The sequence below is a fragment of the Schistocerca nitens genome, chromosome 5, assembly GCF_023898315.1.
Source record: "Schistocerca nitens isolate TAMUIC-IGC-003100 chromosome 5, iqSchNite1.1, whole genome shotgun sequence".
Classification (NCBI taxonomy): Eukaryota; Metazoa; Arthropoda; class Insecta; order Orthoptera; family Acrididae; genus Schistocerca; species Schistocerca nitens.
In genome coordinates, this window is record NC_064618.1 from 865021823 (window position 1) to 865046116 (window position 24294).

At 41.7% G+C, this 24294-nt stretch overlaps 1 protein-coding gene across 1 annotated transcript in view; it reads left to right on the plus strand.

Moving 5' to 3' along the window:
- Nucleotides 1-3675, plus strand: part of LOC126260033 (biogenesis of lysosome-related organelles complex 1 subunit 4) — a 55361-nt gene extending 51686 nt beyond the window's left edge. Inside the window, exon 4 of the mRNA XM_049957205.1 lies at nucleotides 3237-3675. Coding sequence (XP_049813162.1) covers nucleotides 3237-3356 — 120 coding nt within the window. The 3' untranslated portion in view covers nucleotides 3357-3675. The remainder of the gene's footprint in view (nucleotides 1-3236) is intronic.
- The last annotated feature ends 20619 nt before the right edge of the window (nucleotides 3676-24294 follow it).

The window sequence follows — 24294 nt, forward strand, 5'->3', positions numbered from 1 at the left end:
ACATTCAAATTTCTATTACCTATCAAAATATTAAAGGAACTGTGGTTGTTTTAAATGGATCAACATACATACCAGTACACATCATCTGTTATCATAAAAAAAACATCATAACAGGATGGAAAGTGTACTGAGCTGCCAGTCTGAATCTTTACATTTCCCACTTCATTAAGCGAGTGTTGTACTGGAAATGTTAACAGTGGTTACATTATTGCAGTACTTTTTTCAAGAGCAATCTTAATGCCAGTAACATGTTTGTACCATTTTAAATACTCACTTGTAAAAACTTATGTTTCTGTATCTTGAATCCCATTTGAAAAATTAGAACTGCCCATCTTGCATGAAAACCTTGTATACATTGGATACTTGTAATAAGATTTGTGTTTACTAGCTCTAAAGATGTCAACTGCAAGTTGCTGGTTGTAAGTATGATTGTTTGTTATAACTATCAAACAATTGCCTGCAAGGCATATGTTGCTCATATTGCTCTACTGCAGCAGAGATGTTTCCACTACGTGACTTATTGCATGTTGGTCAGTGGTACTTTGTTTATACAGTCTAGGGATTAAGTCTAGATTCGGAGTGGAGTTTGGTGTTAGGGAGCGTAACAGAAGTTATTCGTTGCCAACTAAAGCAGCATAATTTCAAGTTACAAGATATATTGTGACATGTGTTCAGTCACTGACAAGAAATGCTGTAGCTGAACTGATATTTGAAAAAATCTGTAATGGTAGACAGTGGCAGCATTCAGAAAGAGGTACAAGCTACTGAAAGTTGTTTGCAAGTACATTTGCTGACCACTTTGACTTTGTAATTAAGGAAGGAAACATCTATCTTTTGTGTTTGGTAAAATATATTGGGATTGTTTGCCTTTTTAATGTCACTGTTTACCAATGGTTCATTATTTGTGATTTTTTAAACTGAATGTGAACTTCCACATCAAGACAAACATTTTGTAGGTGTTGTTATTCCAATGAAGTAACTATCTTTGAGAGAGAGAAATCAGTAAATAGTGACCTACTTTCATCCATTAGTGTTGTGTGGAATAATATTATACAGTACCTCATCTTTAATAAAGAAAGTCTTCCTGGCTCGAAAACATATTTTAAGAGTAATATGTGTTGCTCACCCATGATCATCTTTTAGACATCATGCAGAGAACTGGAAAACACTATGCTGCTTGATATTTTATTCTGGTATATAAGCTTATTTTCACTTTTTTGCCTCCATTAGTACATGTCCTGGCATTGTAAATGGACATATGTCAACTTGTAGACATATAGTTATTCCCTCAAGAAGTTTGTTGCAAATAATCCACTACAGTTCAAAGAAAACAGTGGTGTACATAATTACAATACCAGAAGGAAAATTGACATTCATTACTCCACGTTAGCTTTGTCTTCAGCACAAAAAGGAGTTCACAGTGCTGCAACAAAAAATTTTGACAGCATGTTCAGTGATATAAAATATAGGAGACAGCAAAGCAAATTATGAAAACAAGCTGAAAAAGTTTCTCTTTGACAACTCCTTCTATTCTGTAGGAGAATTTCTATTATTGTAATGTGTAATAGGTGGTGAGTAGGAATTACTAACTTACCCCTGTATATTTAATAAAAAAAGCCAATTTATAATTGTTCAGCATTAGCCGTATTTAGAAATTAAAAATTTGCAATGTGATCATGTGAAATGACTCATTCCAATTTATCATGCAGATGGTCCATTTAACATGAAAGTAACTAATTAATTTCTCACCCTATTATACTTTAAGAGTGATTTTGTGTGTTCCCGATTGGTGCAAGTAAGTGGATGGAGCCCAATCAGTTTCCTACATATTTACCTTATTTTGTACTGTTTGTGCCATAGTTTTCAAGACTTTAATTTTGTGCAAGTGTCAGACATAATTTAAAAGATGGCTGCCATGATGAAGCATTTGTGAGAGGGTTAGGCTGGACCAGTAATGTTTTAGCAGAAGAAAAAGGAACTAAATCTTGGAACCTGCTGCTCAGTAGCTTTCGCCCCGTACTCAGTTTGGCACTGTAAAATAGATCCTTCTTCTTCAGTATCTTGTTTTTAGCAGGCACTGAACTCATGTAGGGGCAAGGTGAAGTCATCTTCCACTTACATTGCCCAGTCCCATTCAGTTAGCTAGTTTTATAAAATTGGTTCAGTGTGCTCAATCTGTTTCGAAGATGAGAATAAAGGCTCTTTGTTAATTGCTGTGTTCTTATTTAACAGCCAGTCTTCCAGGATAATGTAGCAATTTTGCCTCTAATTACTTATCACAGTGATGGAAATGTTTTGCAGCCATTTATCCAATGGACTACATCCTCATCTACATCCATACTCCACAAGCCACCTGACGGTGTGTGGCAGAGGGTATCTTGAGTACCTCTATCAGTTCTCCCTTCTATTCCAGTACGCAAACAGTGGAGGATTTCTGATTCCACACAAGTCAATAACAGATGACTTATTCTCACTGCCTGTGATTTGAATTTTTCCCTCTCTCTTGCTGGTGCATATTGCCAAAATTATTTCAGCAAATATGAAATATCAAAATCATGCTTTCTAACAGCTCAGCTCTTATTTCATGATTACATGAGACAGGTTGTGCCAGGGATACTTTTTGCTTGGTGTTCATTCTGCTTCATTTGACCTGACTGTTAATTTTCTGTGTTGATTTGATTTTGTCAAATGCATTTAATAATACTGCATGCACTTCTGCTTGTGCTTCAGTGCAACTGACACTTTATTTTGTAAACACACTTTATCTGTCTCCTTGCTGTCAATATAAAATTTATTTCAACAATTCAATTTGTGTTCCTCATTCCTTTTATGTTTTATGCTCCCTCTAGTCATAAATGCTGGATATTTACTACTTCACAACTGAGAAATGATGCAAGGAAGTAGGAAATGCCAGCAATAAACTAACCAAATATTTAATTATTTTAATAGTGCTTTACCAGAGTCCAACACACTCATTGAATGAAGGTTGTATTACAGACATCTTTAACTCAGTAGCACGGTTTATGAAAGTCATTTCTCACATGTGGTCACTGTAAAATTAATTAATGCTCTTATTTTTATCTAAAATCATCTTTTTGATGTAATGATAATTTAAAGAAAAGTGAGAGTTTTGCTGCTTTTTATGTATAAATTTTGCAACTGTGAATTTGTTCTACTATGTAGATCCAATTACAATTATGCAAAAATTATTACCAGTATATATTTATTTATTTCAGAAAAAGTCTGATCCACTGTCAAGGGCAGCCAGTTCTCCACCTTACCAGCCACCTGAAATTTTCAAAACAGATGACTATTTTCCAAAAACTGAGGAGTCAGGAGCAGCATCAAATGATTGAAGATTTCTGTGGAGAGGCACTGCTACTGATATATTTTTGTATATATTTATGTAACAGAACGTAACATTTGAATATTTAGTCGAATGTTAAGTTTTGTGAATATTTGAAGACGGTATCTGATAATGTAACTGATGTTTATTTTCAAATGATTAAGGATTTTGTTTTATGTTAAACAAGAGTTACTGTTGTGAACACTACATAGTGACAGCATGTGGTGCTGTAGAGCTTCCAGTCAGCTACCGGTAGTCGGCAGAAAGCTTTGCAGCCTTTTGATTTACAAAAACGAAAGTAATTACATTATTAAAGAGAATAAAAAATATTTCATGACTCAGCTTCTTAATTAAATGAAAGACTGAATTCCCTACACAAGTAGTGCCTTATAGAAACTCCTTCACCAAAGAAGACAAATTAAATACTCCTGAATTCCAATGAAGATATTCTGCCAAGATGAGAAACGTAGAAGTAGATATCCTCGGTGTAGCAAACCAGCTTAAATGATTTTAATAAAGGCAAGGCTTCTGGTCGAGATTCTATACCAGTCAAGTTCCTTTCAGACTATACTGATACTGATGTGTCGGCAGCTGGGCCAACACCTTGTAGATAGAGGTGGCTTAAAAGGCACGCTAGACTAACGCAGACGGGCGTGAAGTACTGGAACAGGATACGTAATTAATGCTATGAAGAAAAGTACGTAGCTGGTATCATACTTATCTTTAATCACTCATTGTGGTACATCGCACAAAGGAGACTTTAATTACAATCACTGTAAGGCTAATGGCGCCTTGCTAGTTCGTAGCCATTAACTTAGCTGAAGGCTATTCTGTCTCTCGGCTAATGAGAGAGAAAGGCTTCGTACGTCTAGTCACTAGCTCTGTCGTCCGTACAACTGGGGACGAGGTCTCCTCAGTCTCTCGAGACCTGCCTTGTGGTGGCGCTAGGTTTGCGATCACACAGTGGCGACACGCGGGTCCGACATGTACTACAGGACCGCGGCTGATTTAAGCTACCACCTAGCACGTGTGGTGTCTGGCTGTGACACCACATTCCTCCCCCGCAAATCGGCGAATGGTCGTGAGATAAGGCTTCCGCCCGCCGTGGGGAGGACCCCATGTTGACGTATGCGATGAGGTGGGGAGCCTAACAACAGGCGAGGCTGTGCCACCCGCACCCGGCCATTCGGTCCGAGGGGAGCTAGGAAACGCCTGAAAACCTAGTCCAGGGTGCACATCAACATGCAATGTATGCGCCCGTAAAGAGACAGGAGGGGCCGAAGGGTCGACCTCCATGTGGTCGGAGAATCCGACGCGCGATGACGACATCTGGTCCGGAGCGGGCAAGAGTTCCATGGCGGAGGACAGCTGGTCACGGGAAGCGATCAGCGGCGCGTGACCCAGGGAGGCGCGTGGCGGCTGCAGCGAAGCGTCCACTGCGGGCAGCGCCGGAGGCGGCTGCGGCGGCGGCACGACGCCATGAGGCAAAACGGAAGGCAGCGTCGGTAACACCTGGGGATGAGGCGAGCCAGTAGATGGGTCCCCAGGGCGCTGACCTGACGGCTCCGTCGCTGAAAGCAGACGGGGAGCGGCAGAACCCGGGCGACGACAGAGGCGCAGCTGATTGAGATGCCGACGCACCTCACCAGAGGCCCCCAAAACCAAATACATCGCGCGGCCGAGGCAGCGAAGAATGCGCCCTGCGAGCCAACGCCGTGAACCGCGATAGGTGCGATAGAAGACAACGTCGCCAGGAGCAAAAGCAGGAGTCCGTCGCTGCACAGGAACCTGATGCGGCGGATTCAGCAAAGACATCAAGGTTCGATGAGAACGACCATGGACCAACTCAGCCGGCGAGCGACCATCGCGGGGCTGAGAGCGATACGAGGACAAAAAGAGCAATAATGCGTCCTCCCAAGAATGCGACTCTTTCAATTTCAACATCTGTGACTTGAAAGTCCGGACCAATCGTTCCGCGGCACCATTTGACTGAGGCGAAAACGGCGCGGACGTCAGATGTTGAATACCATTGGCCTTGCAGAAGGACTGAAATTCTGCGGACATGAATTGTGGGCCATTGTCGAAAACAATAGTCTGCGGAAGACCTTCAATGCAAAAGATAGCAGACAAGGCTTGGATTGTGGCAGAAGACGTCGTGGAAGACATCCAGACAACAAAAGGAAAATTACTGAAAGCATCGACCACAACCAACCAACGAGCATTCCAGAATGGACCAGCAAAATCGATGTGCAAGCGTTGCCAAGGGGAAGTGGCTTTCGGCCATGCAAAGAATTTCTGCGGCGGTGCGGATTGTTGTTCGGCACACGCCACGCAAGAGGAGCATCGATTCCGAACCAAGTACAGTGCTGACGAGCAAGTTGTTTCGTACGCACTATACCCCAATGTCCGTGGTGAGGAAGCCGTAAGACAGAGGACTGTAACGAACGTGGGACCACGACTCGGGACTGATCATTATCAGAACGCAACAACAAAACACCACGTCGTACAAAAAGTCTCTCCTTGTGAGCAAAAAATCGGCGAACCAGCGGATCCTCGATCCGTGACTTGGACAAGGGCCATTGCGTAGCAACAAAACGCAAAACGGGAGCAAGGACAGGGTCAGCAGCTGTGGCGGTAGCCACACGACGAAAATCAATCGGAAACGATGCGACCACGTCATCGGTTTCCGCATCAATGAACATGCAAGCAAGTTCGGAAGAATCGAATGCTTTATCCTCAGCAACAGGCAAACGGGACAACGCATCAGCGTTTCCGTGCTTAGCAGTGGACCGATACAAGATATCGTAGCGGTACGGCGAGAGGAAAAGAGACCAGCGAATGAATTTCTGCGCCGTACGCGGAGGTACCGGCTTGTTCGGATGAAAAAGCGATGTCAAAGGTTTGTGGTCCGTGATGATGGTAAAGTGACTACCATACAAGAAATCGTGAAACTTAGTAACACCAAACACGAGAGCTAAAGCCTCTTTCTCTATCTGGGAATAATTTCTTTGCGCAGATGAGAGCAATTTTGACGCAAAGGCAATAGGGCGATCATGCGATCCATCTTTGTGCGCAAGCACAGCACCGATCCCGAAATCCGATGCATCTACCATCAACAAAAGGGGTTTTCGGGGATCGAATGGCGTAAGGCAAGTATGTGAAAGCAACGCCGATTTCAACTGGCGAAAGGCGCGTTCGCATTCCGTCGTCCAGACGAACGGAACACCTTTACGGCGTAAGCGATGAAGCAGAGCTGAAATGGAAGAGGCATGGGGAACATATTTATGGTAGTAATTAAGTTTCCCCAACACACTCTGCAGCTGTTTCAAGTTCTGTGGCGACGGCAAGGCCTGTATGGCACGGAGGTGCTCCGGACTCGGATGGATGCCCTGGGCATTTATTACATGTCCCAGGTACGGTAAGTCACGAGCAAAAAACACACATTTGTCCTTCCTCAAGCGAAGACCATTTTGTCGCAAGACCTGAAATAATGTTCGGAGATTTTGCAAATGTTCGGCTTCTGTCTTTCCGGAGATCACAATATCGTCCAGATAGTTCGCAGCAGTAGGGACCGACGCACAAACAGTTTGTAAATATTGCTGAAACAATGCAGGGGCGGATGCACACCCGAAAGGCAGTCTTTTGAAGCGATACAAGCCAAGATGCGTGTTTACCACCAAGACGCGCTGGGATTCTTCGTCCACAGGTATTTGCAAGTACGCATCTGCTAGGTCCAACTTTGAAAAATATTTTCCCGGGCACAGTTTGTCAAAAAGATCTTCCGGGCGGGGCAAAGGAAAAGTAGCAGTTACTAGTTGTGGATTCACAGTTGCCTTGAAGTCCACACAAAGTCTCAATTTTCCGGAAGGTTTTGGCAAAATTACTAAGGGTGAGGCCCAGAGAGAAGCCTGCACACATTCAATTACACCGTGAGATTCTAAATCGTTTAATGTTCGTGCGACCTCATCACGCAATGCGTGGGGAACATTGCGCGCTCTGAAAATCTTCGGTTGCGCGTTTGCTTTCAGTTCCAAATGTGCTTCATAGTTCTTAGCGCAACCAAGGCCCGGTGCAAAAATGTCCGCAAATTCTTCACATAGACTAGAAACGCTGGCGGAAGGCACAGTCTGAATCACTGAGAGGACCTGATTTACTATAGATAAGTTAAACAACTGAAATAAATCTAAACCAAACAAGTTCACTGCAGTAGAAGAACGTAAAATGACACAAGTTTTGTTTGTCCCTTGTGTGTTGCAAGAAGGCTGCACTGTCCTAACACTGGTATTTTCTGGCCTGAGTAACTATTGAGCTGAACATTTGCGGCACGCAACGGAGGTTTGCCCAGTTGGTTGTACGTGTCGTGATTGAGCAATGAAACTGCAGCTCCGGTATCGAGCTGGAATGGTATCACTTTGCCTGCAAAGTCTAAGTCGACAAAAAGTTTATTGTCCTGCTGACGACAAAAGCGACTGTGTTGTGCAACTGGAACAGACACTGGGACAGAATCACGTGCGACGTGACGGGACTTCCGTCGATGTCGACGCACACTTTTTGTGGAATGAACACTGTCACCGGACGGGGTGGAATGAACTACATGAATATCCATGGGCGAAGGTTCACGAGCCTGAGTTACCTTGGTTCGATTCCGGCGCGAAGCAAAGGGAATTGGTGTGAGTGTCTGATCTGAGCTTTTTCTGGCAAACACTTTGGACATGTCCTTTCTTATGACAGTAAAAGCAAATAGCTTGGCGTGACTGGCAATTTTCACGCGAATGTCTAGTTGCACACCGCGGGCATGATTTCACTGCATTAGCTTGCTTACGTGGCGCACGTGTTTGCGAGCTAGGCTGCCGCTGCGCTGACGGGCGCTAGGGCCGCCTAGCGTACCGTGCAGCGGGCCCGGCGGGCCGGTTAATGTGACACACTGCCGGCGAAGTTGCAAATGAGTCCTGAGCAAAGTCAAGTGTGTCTTGCCTGTCCAATATGTCTATTACTTGTTGAAGGGAGGGATTAACTAGTTTCAAAATCTGTTCCCGTATGCGAACATCAGAAACGTTCTGTGCTATTGCATCACGCACCATAGTATCTGAATAAGGAAGTCCACATTCGCATTCAAACGCACACTCCCTAGTAAGTCCTTGCAATGTCGCAACCCACTCCCTATTAGTCTGACCGGCCGTACGTTTTGTACGAAAGAACGTATACCTTTTTGCAACGACATTTACTGTTTCCTTGAAATAGGCATCTAAAGCAGACAAAAGTTCGTCGTAGGACAGAGTTGCTACGTCGCACCGGGGAAACAACTTCACTATCACACGGTAGGTGGACACACCGACACAAGAAAGCAAAAACGGCTGCCGCTCATTACCTTGAATTCTGAAGGCGGCGAGGTGGAAGGCGAATTGACGGGACCACTCTTGCCAGGACTCGTGGGTTGCATCAAAGGGTCTGAATTGAGGTGCAACAGCATGTTGTGGCTGCGGTAGCGATGAAGCGGCGGCGGCCGCATCGGTGTGCAGCGCACGTTGACCCTGGACGAGCTGTCCAAGAGCATCCAATAACGCCTGCGTCTGCTGATTCTGCAAGCGATAAAATTCGGACAGTACATCTGGAGATTGTGGCGAAGCCATGACACAAAGAAATTAGGGCAAAGTAAAACACAAGATCCTTTGTAGACTCGTCGCCATGTGATGTCGGCAGCTGGGCCAACACCTTGTAGATAGAGGTGGCTTAAAAAGGCACGCGAGACTAACGCAGACGGGCGTGAAGTACTGGAACAGGATACGTAATTAATGCTATGAAGAAAAGTACGTAGCTGGTATCATACTTATCTTTAATCACTCATTGTGGTACATCGCACAAAGGAGACTTTAATTACAATCACTGTAAGGCTAATGGCGCCTTGCTAGTTCGTAGCCATTAACTTAGCTGAAGGCTATTCTGTCTCTCGGCTAATGAGAGAGAAAGGCTTCGTACGTCTAGTCACTAGCTCTGTCGTCCGTACAACTGGGCTGAGTTCGAGTCAGTCTCTCGAGACCTGCCTTGTGGTGGCGCTAGGTTTGCGATCACACAGTGGCGACATGCGGGTCCGACATGTACTACAGGACCGCGGCCGATTTAAGCTACCACCTAGCACGTGTGGTGTCTGGCTGTGACACCACAGATACAATAGCTCCATATTTAGCAATTATATACAACCACTCGCTCACAGAAAGATCCACACCTAGAGACTGGAAAATTGCTTAAGTCACACCAATACTCAAAAAGGGAAATCCACTGAATTACAGGCCCATATCACGTTGATTTGCAATAGGGTTTCGGAACATATACTGTGTTTGAACATTATTAATTACATCGAAGATTATTGACATAGTCAGCAGGGATTCAGAAAATATTGTTCTTGTGAAACACAACTAGCTCTTTATACTCTTGAAGTAATGAGTGCTATCGACAGGGGATGTCAACTTGATTGCCTATTTTTAGATTTCCAAAAGGCTTTCAACACCATTCCTCACAAGAGTCTTCTAACCAAACTGCATGCCTATGGACCTCAGTTGTACAACTGGACTCATGATTTCCTGTCAGAAGGGTCACATTTCATAGTAGTAGACAGAAAGTCAACGAGTAAAACAGAAGTAATATCTGTCGTTTCCCAAGGAAGTGTTACAGGCCCTCTATTGTTCCTGATCTATATTCACGACATAGGAGACAATCTGATTAGCTCTCTTAGATTGTTTGCAGATGATGCTGTCATTTACCATCAATGATTTATATATGATATCTGTATGGTGCAAAAAGTTGCAATTGACCCCGAACAAAGAAAAGTGTGAAGTTATTCACATGAGTAATAAAAGAAATCCACTAAATTTCGATTATGCGGCAAGTCACAGATACCTGAAGGCTGCAAATTCAACTAAATATTTAGGGATTACAATTACAAATAACCTAAATTGTAATGATCACATAGATAGATAATGTTGTGGGTAGAGCAAACCAAAGACTGCGATTCATTGGCAGAACACTTAAAAGGTGCAGCTTGCTTACTAAAGAGACTACTTACACCACACTTGTCTGCCCTATTCCGGAGTACTGCTGTGTGCTCTGGGATCCGCATCAGGTGGGACTGACAGGTGACATCGAAAAAATTCAAAGAAGGGCAGCTCATTTTGTATTATCGCAAAATGGGGAGATAGTGCCACAGACATGATATGTGAATTGGAGTGGCAATCAAAACAAAGGCATTTTTTGTTGCCACAGGATCTTCTCATGAAATTTCAATCGCTGAGACATGATCATCACAATAAAATAAGAGAAATCATTGCTCGCACAGAAAAATTTAAGAGCTCATTTTTCCTGCCGTTCAAAAGTGGAATGGTAGAGAGACAGCTTGAAGGTGGCTCATTGAACCCTATGCCAGGCACTTTATTGTGAATAGCAGAGTAATTACGTAGATGTAGATGACTTTTCAGTTGTGCTCTTATGATCCTGCCGAACATTATCCTCAGGTGGGGGCGGGGGAATTGATGATCAGTGTTATATGTGAGATCTTAGCTTTCCTTGTAGCTACATCGTGTGTACGTTAAGTTAAACACATAACTTTTCCTAATTGTGCATTTGCGCTACATTAATGCTGTTATTGGCTGACTATATCATGTCCTCCATGCTCTGAATCTGCTGTTACAGGCTGGCAATACCATGTGACACAAGCTATCATTAGCTAACAATAGTGCATTGCAATCTCGATTTCAGTGCTTTGGAATTCATATGTTTATTTTCATAATAGGAAAATATGCAATGCACATGTTGCCATACATCAAAGATCTTCCCAAAATGAGTCTTTTTTTTTTTTCTTTTTTTGCTGTGTTTTGTTTTGTGAAGTGCCGGCAACTTCTATGCTGATAAGTTTTACAGCACTGAGGGGAAAGTATATTGTCACTTAAGGGGAGTTGGAATGCCCTATCTCGCCAATGTTAAATTTGCTAACTTTGTGTACCTTTTTCTTTGGAACTATTATCTTCAGAACTTTGAAATTCTGGCAGAGGTTTTCAGCATATATTGTGAGCCCACTGAACTAGAACCAATGTTTTCTTTTTGTTGGTATAGTATTTATGAATTTTTTACCATTAAGCCATTTTTTATTGGAAAAAGTATAACATAAACTTCCCTAGTTCAGAGAATAAGCCAGTTCTTGTCATGATTCTAGTTCAGTGGCCTCTTTGAACTGTTTTGCAGCATTTCTGAAAATTTGAATGTTGTTGGTTGAGTGGTTTATGAGATAAAGGTACATGTAACACTAAAAATGTCAAATGCCAGAAAATGCGATTAAAGTAATTTATTATGAAAATTCACAAATACCTTTTATTCTATTATCAAAAGTGTCCAGCAGAGTAATCAGGGTCATCTTCTAGTTCTTCTTCTTCACCTAGAAGCTTTCTTCTCCTTGCTGCCCTTGCTTTTTTTGTATTAAATTCAGCTGCATACTGAGCCTTCCTTACTCGCACGCTGTCCAGAAGCTGAAGACCTCTGATGGTGTTGATACCAGGAGCAATGCCGAGCCTTGCCATGACCTTTAGCCTACCCATATGACCATCATTGAATGAAATAACAGCATCACTGACTCCCCATTTCAATGTTTTTATCCCAACAAATACATTCTTAGGTACACGAGTCCAAATGAGGTTGTTGAACGACTCGTTTTGATTCTGGGTACAACCATGAAGACATTTTCGCAGAAGATCAGGATGCCCCAAGTCTCTATATATTGGTTTAATTACTTCCATAACAGCCAATGGAATATAATTTTTATGGTGATAAGGATCCCCAGTAGCTTGAGATTTTCTATAATTGCACCATGACTGAGGACCATCTGGACAAGCAAAATGTTGAGGATTATCATCAGTTGATGATCGATGTAAATATGTGGCCCATACAGCTTGTCTCATTTCCTGCAAATTATTTGCATTATTTCTTATTGCCATACCATAGTATTGTTGTAATTCATTTATAATTTTATCTGACAGGCGACCTCTAATGGTTTTACCATCTGACAAAATTTTGTCCTTCAGATTCTGTTTCAGTTTCCTTAGACGAGTGCCCATTCGTTTCTGAACATGACCGACACATTCTAGTTTAGTTATTGTCTTATTGACATATGGCATGGATTCTGTAACACTTTTGTATGCCTTGGAGTCCCCATCTCCAAGGAATTTTGTGTAAAATACTCCCCGTTCTTTTTCTGATCTGCTAAACATTTTCACAGCAGCGGCAGCCTCCATGCCTCCACTCGTACCTTCATAATTCTTGCTACATATGTGAGCTGCTTCTTTCTTACCAGATGCACAATGGTAACAATGTTTAGTGAGCACTTCATAGTCCAAAACTTTACCGCTGTCCACACTAGTAACAGTAGCAACAGCATTTTTGGATGTGTGACCCCTTTTCTGCCAGGTTCCATCAAAAGCAACAGGGATATCTGGGTTTCCTTCATTTATATATTTTGCTTCACTGGCAGCAGCTTTCATTGATAAATCTGCTACAGACTGAACAGCATCTCCTATCACTTCAGTGTAATTGTCAATTTTAGCAGGTGGAGGTGGAAGATTCATTATGGCACAAAATGTTTGAGCAGCAGTATGTCCTTTACCAATTGCTCTCATTGCATACATTAGCCTGATATTACTCTCAAACAAATTGCTACTGCATGTTTTAGAGCTCCAAAAACAGGTCTCATTTTCACAACTGGCACAAACTATAGCAATTTTGCAGGAAAGTCCTATAGAGTTTGTTATGTTCATATCAAAAGAACCTCCACAAAGATTACAACACAAACATTTCTTCATAAACTCAGTAAAAACAGGAAAGTCGACTAAAACATATTGTTCATTAGAAGCTTCATCTGTAATTTCACTTGCACAGTTTGATAACTTCTTTTTTGATGCACTGGTGGGCGTGTCTCCTTCACACATCTCAGCTGTACAAACGTCAGAACTTTCACCAGCATCAACAGGTGCTGAAGCAGAATCACTTGAACAAACGTTATTTGTAAATCTATTACCGCGAAACTTTCGCTTTTTAAATAATGATGCACTCCTAGGCATCGTAGAAACTACGCACTCACCACTGAAAGTCAAAACAAGACAGATAACAAACTCCAAATGAGCGACAAACTAAACTCGAGGCTCAAAACAAACACTCACAGATCAAAAACTGAACAATAAACACAGCTAGTCGTAAAAACAATGGTACCTATGGAAGGATCAAAGATTCTACAACTGAAGAGTGAAATCCACAGCCTTCTATATGTAATGTTTTCGGAAATGCGAAGATTTAAATGTGTACAAATCACAAGATGGGTAACTTTGCTGGGCGCACATGTAATTTTGAAAAATTAAATAAAAATACTTCCAATTGGAATTTCTTAACAAATTTTGCACCATTTTAAGCAGAAAATTTCAAATTAAGTTATAAGGTTAAAAACTGAAAATGTGAATTTTTTCCATTTTCCGGCATTCCAACTCCCCTTAACACAGAAAAAATGTATTTTCACCTGAGGTATAGTGTATTTTTGCTTTAACCGGGAAATCCAGGAATTTTTTTTCTTGTCTGAATGTAGACCCTCAACACTACTCACAAGATATTTTGCAGACAGTAGCCACAAATAACACTGGATGTACCTGTAAAACTATATCATTGTAGAGCACATAGTTCAGGAGAGACAAGAACATACACATAGAGCTGCGTGAAAATGAAAGTAGGGCGAAATTCGCTGGAGATACAGGTGAAACATGTATACAGACTATATTTGATGTGCGTATCCAGGTAAAAAAGCTCACTGTAAACCCCTGGAACAAGTTCAACCAAATTTGGTACATATAACAGATACAATGTGGAAAGAAATACTGTGGCATTAAGAACCACTAGCCTCCTATTGGGGTGAGTGTAACAACAGAAGAGAAGGGGGTGAGGAGCAGATGGACAGAGACAGGGAAGAAGAGATGGAGAGAGAGAGAGAGAGAGAGAGAGAGATTGGATTTCTTTTATTCCCCTTTTTGTCATCTCACTGATTTGCATCTTTTCACCGGTACAATGATAGGAAAAAAAGAATATGATATTTTTCAGCTCATACTGCTGCGCAAGTGGTCAAATTGCTGGACACGCACTATCTCAGAGAGCAGAGTGTATCTCCCGAATGTGGAAAACCACATATTGCTATTCCAGAGAAACGGTTACTTGGAAAGACAGATACAGCATACCCTGCACCACACGACTAGGGAGAAGTACAAAGTCGCAGAGAAAGTGGCAACCACAGCTTTTATACTGTACCCGGGTGTGCTGCTGGAGAAAAATTGAGTGCAGCTTCAGAAAGCAACAAGTTAAAATGATTTTCTACCCATCCAACAAATCACAGCATTACTGAGCAGCATTAAAGATAATCTAGGTTTACAGGTGGCTGGGGTATGCCAGATTCTGTGCCAATGCAGTAAAACATATATTGGACAAACAGTACACACCTTTGAGGATAGCTGCCAAGAACACCAATGTTACACCCAACTAATTTACTCCAGGTCAACGGTCACAGAACATTGTCTGTACACATGTGATGGAACCAGGGTTTTAGCACAAAGGTCTGCATCATTAGAGAATCCATTGAAATATGGACCAGGATCAGTCTTATCAACTAAGACTGGGGCTACTTTCTCAGCAAGACTTGGACACCAGCATTGTGTCTAATTAAGGAGAAGACACTCAGCAGAAACAACGAGTAGGTGGATGCAGTGCCTACATCGACGCATGCACAGCCACAGTCACCAAAGCAGGCACCTCTTCGGCTGCCAACACACACACACACACACACACACACACACACTCGGGCACAGGTTACCTATAGAGCAGCCCACAGGAGATGTGGAGCAAGGGTACACAAGTCTGCTGTGTGCCCCAGGAGGTAAGTCTGTCAGAACATCAGGCGATGACAACATGTCCGATTGCCAGAATGCCTACTCACACAACGAACCAGCGCTACACCCGTGTACAGTTCAAGCAACAAATATGCCAGGAGAAACCGAAGAGTCAATGTAACTGTCCTTGCTGTCCCTATGAGAGTATATATTCAACCACGATTCTTATACATATATTTTAACAACGCGTTTCAAGAGACAATGCTCCCATCATCAGGTTGTAAAGTCTATGTCATGAAATTAAACGGACTAAAAAGACAAAATACCATCACAAATAGTTGGGAAGTCCATAGAGTAAAACAGAATTAAAATTATATTGGACTGTGGGTCCTTGTCTTACATTGAAGTTGTTGACACAAGTCGATGGCCGTCCCATAGCTACCAAGTATGCTGTCGCACTGTGCCGGCTCAGGAGCTGTTGTGGACTGACATGCCTAGGTGTTGTGGCGTGGTTACAGCCGTGTGCTTGACGGTAACGCTATGCTATTGGGCGCCTTATTTTCTTATTGCATTGGTCTGCCATCATTAGCCTCTCGCAACTCCGTCAGTGACATGCTACAAGTTTAAAGTCGCATACCTACCCTAAAATAATTCTAAAAGCCCGCTAAAAAATCTCATTTCTGTAAAATTATCTTGTGCATTTAGAATATTGCTTTGTTTCTTTTCATGGATAGCTATCTCGAATTCCTCTTGTAAATCAAGTTTCCTCCCTTTCTTTTCTACATGCAATATTTCTACGTGATCTTCTATGCTATTAAGGGGATGGCCTGTTTCATATATATGGTTCGCAACAGCTGATTTGTCATAATTTCCTAACCTGAACTCATCTTTATGTTCTTTATACCGGATCGCGAATGATCTTCCTGTCTGCCCTATATATTTTGCATCACAAGTTCTGCACTGAATCTTATAAACTCCCGATCTTTCAAACTTATTTCTCTTCTCGCCAATATCGTGCTTAAGGCTATACCTCACTAGGTTATTAGTCTGAAAAGCTATTTTAACATCGTATGGCTTAAAAATATTTGCTATCTTTTGTGAGACTGTTCCGTAGTATGGCATCGTGATAATTTTCACTTTCTCTCCATCAGTTTTTTTCTTTCTGCGCTTATTACTTTTCCGTAACAGTTTTTTAACCATATCTATTTTGTAACCGTTATTCATCGCTATTCTCTTAACGGGATTAATTTCAGTCTCCCTATCTTTTTCGCTCATAGGTATATTGACTGCCCTATGCACGAGACTACGGAAAGCAGCTTCTTTATAAGCCTGCGGATGGTTGGTTGGTTTTTGGGGGAGGAGACCAGACAGCGAGGTCATCGGTCTCATCGGAATAGGGAAGGAAGTTGGCCGTGCCCTTTCAAAGGAACCATCCCGGCATTTGCCTGGAGCGATTTAGGGAAATCACGGAAAACCTAAATCAGGATGGCCGGACGCGGGATTGAACCGTCGTCCTCCCGAATGTGAGTCCAGTGTGCTAGCCACTGCGCCACCTCGCTCGGTCGCCTGCGGATGGCATGAATCATTCGGGATCACGGCATCAGTCGTAGTTTGTTTTCTATAAACGGAGAACGCATGTTTGTTGCCCCGCTTGTTTATATTCAGGTCCAGGAACTGTAAACAATTGTCAGTTTCATGCTCCACGGTAAATTCTATTTTATGAGTATGAAACATGTGGCCATTCGTGCTGCCCTTCCTTGTATGCACTTACAAGAGAAATCTCTCGGCTCGAAGAGGAATTCCGTGTGCCAGTTGTATTTACAACCATTATGTACCACTGTGATTAGAATGGTGAAAGCATTTGATTGTGTTACTCTTGGTTTGCCCACTATCGGGCTTTAAAATATACATGAGCCCCTCAGCAAAATGCATGAAATAATGTAGAAAATCACTATACGCACATTTGGTGAAAGCAATACCTGGACAATCCTCAGAATTACTTTCTTCAGCTGCAAAATCAAATGCCACTTGAATCACATTCTTAAAGTCACCAAATGTGTGGGAGTACTGCACCCAGTTGTTTGCCAGGAATATTGAAGCATAGGCTGTTCATAACCAGCTGTCTGCCCCAATGTATCAGCCTATGCATTTTCATGATAAAAATTCTATTTCCTAATTTAGTGGCGAAGTTAGTGCAGAGTGTACTTATGGAGTCTGTTATCCTTCTGGCATACACTTTATGCTGCCAGAAGAAATATACATCCAAAGGCTGTGATCATGCATTCAGTGTCTTTACCTTTGACTAAATCGACTTTTATTAAAGTCAGTGAGCTTTCCTGCCCGACCCAGTCTGCTGTTATTGCTTCCCTACTGAGAACACAATACACACCGCCTCCTTCTATACTGACAGGGCTGTATGTTGTGACATCTACTGGGAAATACCGTATTACACAGGTGTGTGTGGATACTTTTAAGGGGAGGTTTACTATCTTTTGGTTAAAAAAATTGACTTTTTTTAAAATTGCGATTTTGGACCCATAAAAGTGTTTAGAATCCACCCTTGAAACGATTTTTCTGAATACGGAACGGAAATGCTTGTTATTCGCGATTGAAAAAAAAAATGCACCTGCCTGAAATCGGCCTCTTTCACGCAGCAGTTTTTTTCTTTCGGAGGAAGAGTTATTGTACCGGTGCTTATGAGGCAACACACAAAATTCAAATGAAAGTTTAAGCGCGTATGTTTGGAAGCTAGCCCCCTAGCATTTGCATTCTGGTGCGAAGACTGTGGAGGCTGCGACTTTCCTGGCAGTGAGCAGCTTCAACAAAGGGTATTCAGCAATTCTGAAGACCATGACAACGACGGACGTCACCCTGGGACTCGATTCGACGCAGTTCGCCAAGCATTCGGATGACCACCGGATTAAAGTGGCCGAAAACTGCTTGTCACCGGCAGTACGAGTGGCTCGAGCAGCGCAGGATGGCTCAGATTGAGCAGAACACCCTCTATGAGGAAGAGAAAGGTCTAGTTTATGGACCCGGAATAGGAGATTGAACATACATTGCATAATATTGCATTTATATGTAGTTAAAACTTAAAATGCGTTTTTCTCGAAATGACGTTTTTTTTATGAACCATGGACCTTGCCGTTGATGGGGAGGCTTGCGTGCCTCAGCGTACAGATGGCCGTACCGTAGATGCAGCCACAACGGGGTGGTATCTGTTGAGAGGCCAGACAAACGTGTGGTTCCTGAAGAGGGGCAGCAGCCTTTTCAGTAGTTGCAGGGGCAACAGTCTGGATGATTGACTGATCTGGCCTTGTAGCACTAACCAAAACGGCCTTGCTGTGGTGGTACTGGGAATGGCTGAAAGCAAGAGGAAACTACAGCCGTAATTTTTCCCAAGGGCATGCAGATTTACTGTATGGTTGAATGATGACGGCGCCCTCTTGGGTAAAATATTCCGGAGGTAAAATAGTCCCCCATTCGGAACTCCAGGTGGGGACTACTCAAGAGGATGTCGTTATCAGGAGAAAGAAAACTGACGTTCTACGGATCGGAGTGTGGAATGTCAGATCCCTTAATCGGGCAGGTAAGTTAGAAAATTTAAAAAGGGAAATGGAAAGGTTAAAGTTAGATATAGTGGGAATTATTGAAGTTATAAATACAAAATCAAATAGGGGTAATGCAGGAGTAGGTTTAATAATGAATTAAAAAATAGGAGTGCGGGTAAGCTACTACAAACAGCATAGTGAATGCATTATTGTGGCCAAGACAGACACGAAGCCCATGCCTACTACAGTAGTACAAGTTTATATGCCAACTAGCTCTGCAGATGATGATGAAATGTATGATGAGATAAAAGAAATTATTCAGGTAGTGAATGGAGACAAAAATTTAATAGTCATGGGTAACTGGAATTCAAGAGTAGGAAAAGGGAGAGAAGGAAATGTAGTAGGTGAATATGGATTGGGGGTAAGAAATGAAAGAGGAAGCCGTCCGGTAGAATTTTGCACAGAGCATAACTTAATCATAGCTAACACTTGGTTCAAGAATCATAAAAGGAGGTTGTATACATGGAAGAATCCTGCAGATACTAGAAGGTATCAGATAGATTACATAATGGTAAGACATCAGCAGGAAAAGTCATGTTGACGTGTTTTGGGATGCTGAAGGTCCAGTTTTTTTATGATCACCTCAAAGAGCAACATACAATTAACAGCCAATACTACTCGGATTGCTTTTAAACAAGGTGAAAGCAGCCATGAGAGACAGATGTTGTGGAACTCAGAGGAGAGGTGTGATTCTCCAGCAAGACAACGCACATCCTCGTATTGCTCAACTAACCATGAAACCATCAACAACATGGGCTGGGAAGTACTGCCTCATCACCCTTACAGTCCTGATTTAGCACCTAGTGATTTCCATTCGTTTCGTGCACTGAAGGAGGCATTATGTGGGAAGAGGTTCCAGGACAACAAGGACACGAAAAAGTTTGTAGGAAATTTGTTCCAACTTCAAGATAAAGAGTTCTTTACAGCTGGAATAAGAAAGCTTGTAACCCATTGGAACAAGTGCATAAATATTTAAGGGGATTATGTTGAAAAGTAGAAAAAGTATTGTTTTGTAAAAATAAACACTTTTTTCTCCAGACCAATTTGTCTCTTTAATTATTGAAGGTTAAAGTTAGATATAGTGGGAATTAGTGAAGTTTGGTGGCAGGAGGAACAAGACTTCTGGTCAGGTGAATACAGGGTTATAAATACAAAATCAAATAGGGGTAATGCAGGAGTAGGTTTAATAATGAATAAAAAAAATAGGAGTGTGGGTAAGCTACTACAAACAGCATAGTGAACACATTATTGTGGCCAAGATAGATACAAAGCCCACGCCTACCACAGTAGTACAAGTTTATATGCCAAATAGCTCCGCAGATGACGAAGAAATTGATCAAATGTATGATGAGATAAAAGAAATTATTCAGATAGTGAAGGGAGACCAAAATTTAATAGTCACGGGTGACTGGAATTCGATAGTAGGAAAAGGAAGAGAAGGAAACGTAGTAGGTGAATATGGAATGGGCGTAAGGAATGAAAGAGGAAGCTGCCTGGTAGAAATTTGCACAGAGCATAACTTTATCATGGCTAGCATTTGTTTCAAGAATCATAAAAGAAGGTTGTATACATGAAAGAAGCCCAGAGATACTGGAAGGTCTCAGATAGATTATATAATGGTAAGACAGAGATTCGGGAACCAGGTTTTAAATTGTAAGACATTTCCAGGGGCAGATGTGGACTCCGACCACAATCTATTGGTTATGAACTGTAGATTAAAACTGAAGAAACTGCAAAAAGGTGGGAATTTGAGGAGATGGGACCTGGATAAACTGAAAGAACCAGAGGCTGTACAGTGTTTCAGGGAGAGCATAAGGGAACAATTGACAGAAATGGGGGAAAGAAATACATAGAAGAAGAATGGGTAGCTCTGAGGGATGAAGTAGTGAAGGCAGCAGAGGATCAAGTAGGTAAAAAGACAAGGGCTAATAGAAATCCTTGGGTACCAGAAGAGATATTGAATTTAATTGATGAATGGAGAAAATATAAAAATGCAGTAAATGAAGCAGGCAAAAAGAAATACAAACGTCTCAAAAATGAGATCGACAGGAAGTGCAAAATGGCTAAGCAGGGATGGCTAGAGGACAAATGTTCTCAAAGAAGGGAAAGCAGAAAGGTGGAAGGAGTATATAGAGGGTCTATACAAGGGCGATGTACTTGAGGACAATATTATGGAAATGAAAGAGGATGTAGATGAAGATGAAATGGGAGATATGATACTGTGTTAATAGTTTGACAGAGCACTGAGAGACTTGAGTCGAACGAAACAAGGCCCCGGGAGTAGATAACATTCCATTAGAACTACTGACGGCCTTGGGAGAGCCAGTCAAATGGTTCAAATGGCTCTGAGCACTATGGGACTTAACATCTGTGGTCATCAGTCCCCTAGAACTTAGAACTACTTAAACCTAACTAACCTAAGGACATCACACACATCCATGCCCGAGGCAGGATTCGAACCTGCGACCGTAGCAGTCGCGCGGTTCCCGACTGCGCGCCTAGAACCGCTAGACCACCGCAGCCGGCGAGAGCCAGTCCTGACAAAACTCTACCATCTGGTGAGCAAGATATATGAGACAGGCAAAATGCCCTCAGACTTCAAGAAGAATATAATAATTCCAATCTCAAAGAACAGGTGTTGAGAGATGTGAAAATTACCGAACTATCAGTTTAATAAGTCACAGCTGCAAAATACTAACGCAAATTCTTTACAGAAGAATGGAAAAACTTTTAGAAGCTGACCTCGGGGAAGATCAGTTTGGATTCCGTAGAAATGTTGGAACACGTGAGGCAATACTGACCTTATAACTTATTTTAGAAGAAAGATTAAGGAAACGCAAACCTACGTTTCTAGCATTTGTAGACTTAGAGAAAGCTTTTGACAATGTTGAGTGGAATACTCTCTTTCAAATTCTAAAGGTGGCAGGGGGAAAATACAGAAACCAGATGGCAGTTGTAAGAGTAGAGGGGCATGAAAGGGAAGCAGTGGTTGGGAAGGGAGTGAGACAGGGTTGTAGCCTCTCCCCGATGTTATTCAATCTGTATATGGAGCAAGCAGTAAAGGAAGCAAAAGAAATAAAAACTTTGAGGTTTGCCGATGACATTGTAATTCTGTCAGAGACAGCAAAGGACTTGGAAGAGCAGTTGAACGGAATGGACAGTGTCTTGAAAAGAGGGTGTAAGATGAACATCAACAAAAGCAAAACGAGGATAATGGAATGTAGTCGAATTAAGTCGGGTGATGCTGAGGGAATTAGATTAGGGAATGAGACACTTAAAGTAGTAAAGGAGTTTTGCTATTTGGGGGGCAAAATAGCTGATGGTTGAAGTAGAGAGGATATAAAATGTAGACTGGCAATGGCAAGGAAAGCGTTTCTGAAGAAGAGAAATTTGTTAACATCGAGTATAGATTTAAGTGTCTGGAAGTCATTTCTGAAAGTATTTGTATGGAGTGTAGCCATGTATGGAAGTGAAACATGGACGATAACTAGTTTGGACAAGAAGAGAATAGAAGCTTTCGAAATGTGGTGCTACAGAAGAATGCTGAAGATTAGATGGATAGATCATATAACTAATGAGGAGGTACTGAATAGGATTGGGGAGAAGAGGAGTTTGTGGCACAACTTGACAAGAAGAAGACACCGGTTGGTAGGATATGTTCTGAGGCATCAAGGGATCACAAATTTAGCATTGGAGGGCAGCGTGGAGGGTAAAAATTGTAGAGGGAGACAAAGAGATGAATACACTAAGCGGATTCAGAAGGATGTAGGTTGCAGTAGGTACTGGGAGATGAAGAAGCTTGCACAGAATAGAGTAGCATGGAGAGCTGCATCAAACCAGTCTCTGGACTGAACACCACACAACAACAACATCTGTAAATGAATCATTTACTATTGTTGGGTCCTTGCGAGCACTCGAATAGTTACAAAGTAGTATACACTTACAGTTATTTGTGACATTATCATTAACAACATTCATGAAAAAGGATTTTAAGTGGTCTTTTGAGATTTTCCAACTCGTGCTAGCCTCCAAATGTATGGTCTTCAGTAGCCTTTTTAACTTTCAGGCTGAAAGGTTTTCCTGAAGACAAATGCACATTTTTCTCTTTGGTGTCCACTTACTGAAAGTCCAACACATATTTTACAATTGTCAGACTGGACCAAGGCAACTGTTGATTTTTCTCCTTTTTAGATAGTGTTGCACCATATGTTAGTTCATGATTGAACCCACTTTAATCAGTGTTCCAAATGCATTGTTGCTCTGGAAACTTGCAGTTTTTTGGTTCACTTGATCTTCCTGTGCATCTCCAACTGTCATGAACGCAGTGTCTGTTTACAGTACTTTCAGTATTGTTTCTTGAGGCATGCTATGAAAGATGGAGAACATTTCAACTTTGTTTGGCCAATTTCTTTTGCATTTTGCACTGCCCAAAAAACAGACACATTTCCCTTCATTCCCTGCTGGGTCAAATGGGGATAGAAAGTGTTGTTTTATCTTCAGTTCTTTGGCTGGCTTGTTTCCTCTAAATGAATGGCCATTATGTTTTTTTTTTTCTCTCCACATAATCAAATATTACTTTGATGTTTGATGTGCTTTTTAACTGATGGATGTCTCTTCAATACTGTAATTAGTTACAAGTCACAGCTTTATGTGGAGGTGTATAGTAATAATCATAAGTACATTCAAGAAATTATTCCAAAAATTTTGTTTAAATGCTAACAATATTGGATTTCTTTCCTGGTGAAGGTTCATGCTCACCAGAACTGTTAGCTTCTTTTTGAGGAGCACTGTTTTCGAACACTGTTAATCACATTGTCGTCTATAAAATCATTTTCTTAATCCAGTACCGTATTCAGTGTTATTTCAGTTGAGCATTCAAATGAATATTCATGTTTCTGAATAATCAGGTCCACCAAAAACATTGCAAAACTATAACATCATCTTAACTTGGATCCCACAATATTTAAAACATCCCAAGTATTATTTTTTGCTGTATATGTATGACTATACTGACACAAATATACTAAACACAACTATTTCTACATTTCTACAGAAACTGAGTGACTGGCGTATTAACCCCTGTCCCCCCTCTTCGGCCTCCTTCAAGACACCAAGTGCTCTTGTGTACGAATCATGGGCAACATAATCACACCCTGCCACTGATGTGGTTAGAAATGTGAGATAGGTCTATGCACAAATGTTTAAACATAAATTCTTGTTCAAGCCAAGAGAAGTCCCTTGTCAGTATTCACTGTTAACTCTGTTTGGTAAGGCTCCTACACATTTGACCAATTTTCTAGAATGAGAGGATTTTCATTTTCATGGAGGATCTTTGACTGACAGATTATTGAAATACTCCAGAGTCCTTGTGTTTCATGTCCCCATATGCCTTTCATTTACTGGTCACATGAGGGAGGAGGGAGTTCAGGGATGCAAAATT